The sequence below is a fragment of the Aptenodytes forsteri genome, unplaced genomic scaffold, assembly GCF_000699145.1.
Source record: "Aptenodytes forsteri isolate BGI_AS27 unplaced genomic scaffold, ASM69914v1 Scaffold268, whole genome shotgun sequence".
NCBI classification, from domain to species: Eukaryota; Metazoa; Chordata; class Aves; order Sphenisciformes; family Spheniscidae; genus Aptenodytes; species Aptenodytes forsteri.
The window spans coordinates 90,565-98,135 of NW_008794233.1; the positions used below are offsets into that span (position 1 = coordinate 90,565).

At 49.2% G+C, this 7,571-nt stretch overlaps 1 protein-coding gene across 1 annotated transcript; it reads left to right on the forward strand.

Annotated features, from left to right (window-relative positions):
* Positions 1 to 1,049: 1,049 nt before the first annotated feature.
* Positions 1,050 to 4,973, forward strand: LOC103904426 (keratin, type II cytoskeletal 6C). The gene is made up of 9 exons (XM_009285914.1): positions 1,050 to 1,618; positions 2,492 to 2,706; positions 2,899 to 2,959; positions 3,123 to 3,218; positions 3,395 to 3,559; positions 3,694 to 3,825; positions 4,060 to 4,274; positions 4,560 to 4,594; positions 4,702 to 4,973. The coding sequence occupies exons 1-9, from the start codon at positions 1,109 to 1,111 to the stop codon at positions 4,971 to 4,973; spliced, it is 1,701 nt and encodes a 566-aa protein (XP_009284189.1). The 5' UTR covers positions 1,050 to 1,108.
* The last annotated feature ends 2,598 nt before the right edge of the window (positions 4,974 to 7,571 follow it).

Consider the following 7,571-nt stretch of genomic DNA (forward strand, 5'->3'; position numbering starts at 1 on the left):
AAAGATGCCATACCTCTTAAAGCACACTTCATATACAGCAATACTTTAACTGTTATTACTTAAGAAAGCATCAGAGCTTCTTCTACCTTTTACTTGCCCCTTATTTCAAAATGATCAAGTATGATGAACTCAGCCTGATCATTTGCCTACCAACTTAAGTAAAAAAAAATATTTTAACAAGTCACTGTTATCCCTGCCTGCATTTCTCTGCTATTTGCGTCTTCAGTCATCATTACCACATCTAGCGCCCGAAGCGTCCTTTCAGTCCTCTGCAGGTTTGCAATCCCTGTGGCCATCTGAAAAGCACAAGGAAGGAGCTTGGACATCCTTCTTCTCCTGCTCATTCCGCTCTGGTGCTCAGAGTCTCAGTACCTGGTTGTCTCAGACTCTGGGAGACACATTTTGCAGGAATGTGCCCTAGAAGAAGACACTCCCATCCCAACTGATGCTCTTAGGAAAGGAACTAAGCACCTCCTTTCCCGATAAAAAAGAAATGCTGACCGTTGTTAAATGTTAATGTGTGGTATTTTTGCTCTACACTGGGAAACTGCCTCTTGGAAAGCCATCAGCAATTTTCCACTTAAGAAGTAGATTTGGGGTGTTCTTGGGGGAATTGTGAAAGTCTCATTCTAGTTGGTTTTCACCAAAATGCTTGCCTGACATTGAGTGTCCGTGCAAAAGATCCAGATCAAGACAAACTGCGAAATAGTTAAGAACAGATAGAAAGGTGGGAGGAGGGAAGAACATGACTACATCATTTTAAAACATAATTTTCCAGATGCCGTAAAGATATGAGAGTCCACTTACTCATTGAGACCTGTTTCAATGCTCTTGCTCTTTTATTCCCTTCTGCATTGCAAAGCGTATTTCTGGGTGGAGTCAACAATTTGGCAAAAATCTGTTAACCGCATCAAGCTGATGAAGACAGTAAATTTGTTTCCTCTTCACACCCTTGTAGACCCAGCCCACCTCCAGGAGCGGATAAAAGGGAATGCCTGAAGCTGTGGAGCCAGAGAAGGCTGTGCAGACTTCTCTCTGCGTTCATCCCTCAGCAGCACAGCTCCGTTGGTCTTTCTGCTCTCCTCAACTCTGCTTGGAAGAAACAGCCATGTCTCGGCAGTCAATCTGTAGAAGCTTTGGAGGCGGAAGCAAACGGGGATACAGCTCTTGTTCTGCCATCGGTGGTAGCTTTGGAGGAAGTGGGGGCAGAAGCAGGATCAGCTATAGCTCGTTCTCCACATCCAGGGGAATTGGAGGCAGCGGACGTTGTGGAGGTTTTAGCAGCAGGAGCCTCCATAACCTGGGTGGCAGCGGAAGAATTTCCATGGGTGGCTCTTATGGCGGTGGATATGGCTGTAGAATTGGTGGCTTTGGTGGAGGCTATGGAGGAGGATTTGGCAGCATTGGAGGAGGTGTCATTGGTGGAGGAATAGGCAGCTTTGGTGGTCCTGTGAGAGGTGGTCCTGGGTTCCCTGGAGGCATCCAACCAGTGCAGGTTGACCCAACCTTCCTGCGGCCGGTCCATGTTGATATTGATCCTCAGATCCAACAAGTGAAGTGCCAGGAGAAGGAACAGATCAAGACTCTTAACAATCAGTTCGCCTCTTTCATTGACAAGGTGAGAGGCTGGAACTGTATTTGCTTGGGAATGGGGACTCTGAGGAACTTTCCTGTGCTGTGGAGCGGGAAATATTGTCCTTCTCAGCTCAGTGTTGGCAGGTCTGGAAGGCTGGTAGTATTTTCACTGAGTCCTAAGGAAATGTAAAAATTTTACATCCGCAGAGAAACCAAGGGACTTTCTCTAGGTGTGGTTGATCCAAATTCTTCCTTAGCTTTTCTCTCTAGTGCTCTCTGTGCAGTCAGGCCAAAGTGATCATGATATACTCAGCTATCCTAAGCGGTTCTTTAAGTCTGTCCTTTTTCAAGGATAGTTTCTTCTCGAGGAACTTAGAATGTAGGAATGAGCTTTCCATTAATTCTGGGCTGCTCCTTATTTCACAGATGAGGATTCTTTAGACTGTCTGCACGGGGAGAACATTGGTCATAAACGTGCTTCATAGTTTTTTAAATATATGACATATGTATTGAATCCTTTTTGTATCTGATAAGAGGAACGTTCTCTGATTTTGAGACATATGGGATTTCATTCACTGGAAGGCAAACAACAATCTGATGCTTCTGCAGATTAATGCGGGTCAAAATTTGCAATTGGAAACGACAATAATCTGTAAATCCGGAATGTAATAATTCCAATAGATAATAAAAAAAGAGCAGAAGTGTAGGAGGAGAAAAGAGGAGAAATTCAAGGATAATTGAAAAAAGAGGAGAAAGAAGGGAGGAATCTTCCTCTTGGAAAACTGGCTTTCAACTAGCAACGGTCCTGTTGAGGATTTGGGAAATGATTCCCGTGGTGTCCCAAATAAGCAGGAGGTTAGAGTAGTGTGATGTCTCCCCAGGTGAGTATCTCACACACCCCTTTGTGGGCTTTCAGGTCCGCTTCCTGGAGCAACAGAACAAGGTCCTCTCCACCAAGTGGGAGCTCCTCCAACAGCAAGGGCCTTCGGGGCCAAGGAAGAACCTCGATGTCATCTTTGAAAATTACATCCAGAACCTGAGGAGGAGGCTAGAGTCTCTCCTGGGACAGAGGGGACAGCTGGAGTCAGAGCTGCAGAACATGCGGCAATACGTGGAGGAGTACAAAACCAAGTAAGTGCAGTGACGGTCTAAGGAAGAAAGGAGCACCAAGACAGGAGAGCTAAGCCAGCTCGGAGATTTGTCTTCCCTTTGCTCTGGTGCTCTGTAGAAATGGGACTGAGGTTGCCACGGAGGGACGGAGGGTTCCACTGGTTGACTGATGAGCAGTCCAAGAGACTCTTCTTGTCTTGTCCCCTTCAACAGGTACGAAGAAGAGATCAACAGACGCACCGCTGCTGAGAACGAGTTTGTGGTGCTCAAGAAGGTGAGTCTCAGAGGCACCAGGAGAGAGGGGGTGTGGGGGGACAGGCTGCAAGGACGTTGGAAGGAGGCAGCACCAAGACGGGCAGCTTCCAACAGGAAGGAAATCCCATCCCTCTTCTGGGATGGGATGAAGCTGTTGTCTATCCGTGTGATCTTTCCTTTAGGACGTGGACTGTGCCTACATGACTAAAGTGGAGTTGGAAGCCAAGGTGGGAGCTCTGACTGACGAAATCAACTTCCTGAGGTGCATCTACGAGGAGGTAAGAGCCCTCTCCCTTCCCCTGGGCTGGCTGGAGTTGCACTGAGGCGCGCGGTGGCCAAAGACACTGAGCTTGGTCTGGGTGCCCCTGTGGCTTTGGTCTGGAGAGGCTGCCTGGAGCTGCTGCTCTTTTCTCCCCTCCTCAGATGGTCAGGCTAACTCACGTCTTGGTTGTAGGAACTGGCTCAGATGCAGACAATCAGCCGCGACCTGTCCGTGGTGGTGTCCATGGACAACAACCGTCACCTGGATCTGGACAGCATCATTGAGGAGGTCAGGCGTCAGTACGAGCAGATTGCGCAGAACAGCCGGGCTGAAGCTGAGGCTTGGTACCAGAGCCGGGTGAGTTGGGAAGCAGACAAGGCACCTGGGACAGTCTCTGCTGCTGGCTGCCGCCCCTACCACAGAGCAAGGGAGGTGCCTGAGTTCTGGGTAGGTTGTGTCACTGATGGGTTGCTTTGTCTCCATGCCGTCAGTATGAAGAGCTGCAGAACACTGCTGGAAGGCACGGGGACAGCCTCCGCCACACCAAGATAGAGATCCAAGAGTTGACCAGGAACGTCCAGAGGCTGCGGGCTGAGATTGAGAACGTGAAGAAGCAGGTAGGGGTTCCTCAGCATCTCGTTGCGTGATGGCATCAGGCTGGGTCACGACTGAGCTGGGTGCTGTGCTAAGGATAGCGTGAGGAAAATGTAGTCACTGAAATTCAGGTCCTTTGGAGGAGACTGGTGGTTCTTGCCTATTTTCCATCCAGTTTGTGCCCTGAGGGCTGCCCCAGTGGAAGGTGTGCAGAAGGGAACTGAGAAACCGCTTTTCTTTTTCTTTTTCTTTCACAGAACCAGCAGCTGCAGTCAGCTATTGCCGAGGCCGAGGAACGGGGTGAGATGGCCCTCAAGGATGCCAGGAGGAAACTGGAAGAGCTGGAATGTGCCCTGAGCAAAGACAAGGAGGAGCTGGCTCGCTTGTTGAAGGAGTACCAGGAGCTGCTGAACATCAAGATTGCGCTGGATGTTGAGATTGCCATGTACAGGAAGCTGCTGGAGGGAGAGGAGAACAGGTGAGACCTGCTGTCAGGTTGGCCTGACCAAGATACTGTCTCTCCTTGGGATAGACTGAGGTTTAATCACCTCTCACAACCCATTTAATGTTGAAATCTGATTTACTTTCATTTTTTTCCCAAGTTTTTAAGCCCAAAATAGAAATGAGGTCCCCACAGGGAATATTTCTCAGTGGTTCCAACTGATGTTAAACGAAACAGGAAATAAGTACTTGGGAAATTGGATGGAGCTTAATTGCTTTCTATTATATGAGATTCACAACTTGTGTTCCTTTCCCTACACAGGCTCTGTGGAGATAACCTGTCCAACGTAAATGTCTGTAAGTATCTGTACATCGTCTTCTCTGCAGAATGGCTTTTACCCTGGGTTTCGTGAGGATTCCCAGGCCGTCACTTGATGTACAGTGAGTCTGTCCTTCTCTTGCAGCTGTGGTAGGCAGAACCACCATTGCTGGAGGCAGAGCTGGTGGCTTTGGAGCCGGCAGTGGCATGGGAGGAGGAGTATGTACGGTCGGAGGAGGAAGCATCATTGGAGGCAGCTGTGGCGTGGGAGGAGGAATACTCAGCGGTGGCTTCTCTTCTGGAAGTGGAAGAATGTGCGGCTCTGGAGGTGGCAACTTCATTGCAGGGGGTGGATCCTCCTCTGTGCGGAGATGTGTCACAACCACAACGGTGAAATCTTCAGGTGTAAAATACTGAGCCCTGACCTCAGTCCCTCCAAGGAAAGAAGCATCTTTTCCTTCCTCCAGCCAGCAGCACAGCCCCTTCCATCCTGAACCAGTATCCAGCAAAGAAATGAACTGTTTCCCTTATAGCTCACAACCTCCTTAAATCATCCTGCCCAAGGGGAGATTTGCAGTGAAACACCATCCTGTTGGCAGAGCCTGCCTCCTCTCTGAGCTCCACCAGCCTCCAGGGATGAAAGACCTCCCTTGTGGGTACCAGGGACTGCAGAGCTCATCCGAGCATCTTTCGCTGCGCTTCTCACTGCTACCCCCGGCTGCTGCCCTGGCTGAGGAGGAGCGTGTATAAAACTGCTCTTTCCTTTCACTTTTTAAGGTCTCTTTTTCAATGGCCGTGTTTCCCTTGCAACTTCCGCGTGTCTTGCATGTTACCCACATGCTTGTTTCAGCTATATCAGGAATTCACGCAAGCAGAAGAAACGTGATAATGTCTCATAGTCAGATTTAGGAGTGAGAAACAGGTCTCTGGAGATGTCCACCTTCTCTCGGTGGAGTAATTTGGCAGCTTTAATATTTTATAGATTCCTTTCCCTCTTCTCCTTCACACCTGACGTATGTATGGCCTTATTGCAAACCTTCTGTTGCGTGAACCCTGCTGCATGGTTGCTTTCTACCAGCACCCCTTTCCTCCAAGTTCTTTCATTACCAATAAACTGCAGACAGATGAAAAGATATCTTTGTGTCGTCTTATCACTTAATGGTCCCCAGGGGAGGGAAAACATGCTTTGTTGTTCGCCGTAAGGAATGGCAGTGCCTATGGTGCTCTGTCCTATGGTGCAAATCACTGAGTGCCATGAACTGCCCAGCTGAGGTGAGGAAGAGGAAGATGGCCCTTCTCTCTCCTCTTAGGAGGTGCCATCTTGCTCCTCCACAGTAGAATCCCCATCTCTCTGTGGGGTGGGAGAGCCATGGCTGTGAGGAGTGTGGCACAAGAAGGGAACATGCGATGTCAACCTAGTGGCAAAGAGGTGGGGGGACTGCGCTCATCCCAACCATAGCAGGATGAAGTGTCCAGCCGTTGGTTGATGGGCACCTCAGGAGCGAGGCAGGCAGGGCCACCAGCGGGAACACTGTGGTTGGGACGTGGCAATGAATAGCAGCAGTTGGTCTGCGGTGATCTGGATGTGATGGCTTGAACATGGTGGTCTGAACAAGGCAGTTGTGGCATTTGGACTGGGCAGTTTGAACATGGCCATTGGGATGTAGCAGTTGGACTTGGCAGATTGAACACAGCCGTTAGGATGGGGTGGTTTGAACAGGGCCATTGGGATGTGGTGGTTTGAACATGAGAGTTGGGATGTGGCAGTTGGACTGGGGTGGTTTGACCGCTGCCGTTGGGCTGTGGCAGTTTGAACATGGCCATTGGGATGTGGCAGTTAGCGCCGGTCCTCGGCACAGCTGTCATCCCAAGAGGACACGCAGCCAACCCATCACCACCATGCAGTGGCTCACTCCTGATGGTGCCTGGAGCTCCCACCCAGGTGCCCTGGAGGCCTTGATGGGGAAGGACATCAGCAACAGTTAATGCACCGATGAAGAGTGGTTGTCCTCCACCCTTGGCTGGCACAAGGGCAAGCAGCACCATCTATCTGATGAGCAGGGCTCTTACATGGGCACTGGCACCTCATACGTGAGCGGTGGGAAGGCCTGAAGACGCTATGTGGACACAAATTACTCATGAAAAAAAGCAGCGTGAAAGTATGAGACACAGCCTCAAACCTGCTATTATAACTCCAGATTGCCCAGCCAGGTTAGTCATTAGCCCCATCGAAATAACATCCCATTGCAACCAAATTAATTTGATTAATGCTTGGCTGGATTCTTCTCCAGCATTGGGAGGAGCGAGAGCCGGACCAGTAGGTGAATCAACCCTGACTGTACTGTAGCGTGTGCATTACCCTGGTGCAGGCTCGGGGCTTGTCAGATGAAAGTACAGAAATGGAGAAGATCTGAATTGCAGAGTCCTTGCCATCTAAATGAACAAAACAAACAAGGAAGAAATGATAGTTCTTATTTGAACTAGTGTTACTTTCATGCCGCTTTTCTTATTTTCCCCCAAATATTCTTTCAGTTGACACACCTGACTTCTTAATCTGATGTTTATACCAGGCTATAATATGCCTCATTCACTTGTTTGAATAAACAATGACATTTCTGGTTCTAAAATCTATAGGTTGGGATGGCAGAGACCAAGAAGTCATCTCCTGCTTCCTCATCCCAGTGAAGAGTCCAAGGACAGGTACGGACCAAGACAGTGCAAAGCCCTAGAGCATTCCTGGGGACTTCCTTGGGAGGACGGCAGAGAGAGTGAAGATCTCCAGTGCGTTGAAACCCAGGAAGCCAAAGAAGCAGGCTTCATCCTGCAGAAAACCACAGCTTTTTATAAGTTCCCTGAGTTCTTCCTGGAGAGGGGCCAGGCTATTACACAGAGGTGCCGCAGTTTATCTTTCCTATCTGCTGTGCTCATGAAAAAGGGAGTAATGCTAATTACTCGAGTACATCATGCTTGAACAAAAGATTGTAACAGCCCAGTGACTGGGCTCCCCTTCATCTG

What these genes read in the sequence shown, in the direction of transcription:
- LOC103904426 (XM_009285914.1), top strand. Translation starts at nt 1,109, where the DNA reads ATGTCTCGGCAGTCAATCTGTAGAAGCTTTGGAGGCGGAAGCAAACGG. An exon ending in TGAGGTGCATCTACGAGGAG is followed by an intron (nt 3,219 to 3,394) that starts GTAAGAGCCCTC and finishes TCTTGGTTGTAG; the next exon opens with GAACTGGCTCAGATGCAGAC. An exon ending in AGGCTTGGTACCAGAGCCGG is followed by an intron (nt 3,560 to 3,693) that starts GTGAGTTGGGAA and finishes CCATGCCGTCAG; the next exon opens with TATGAAGAGCTGCAGAACAC.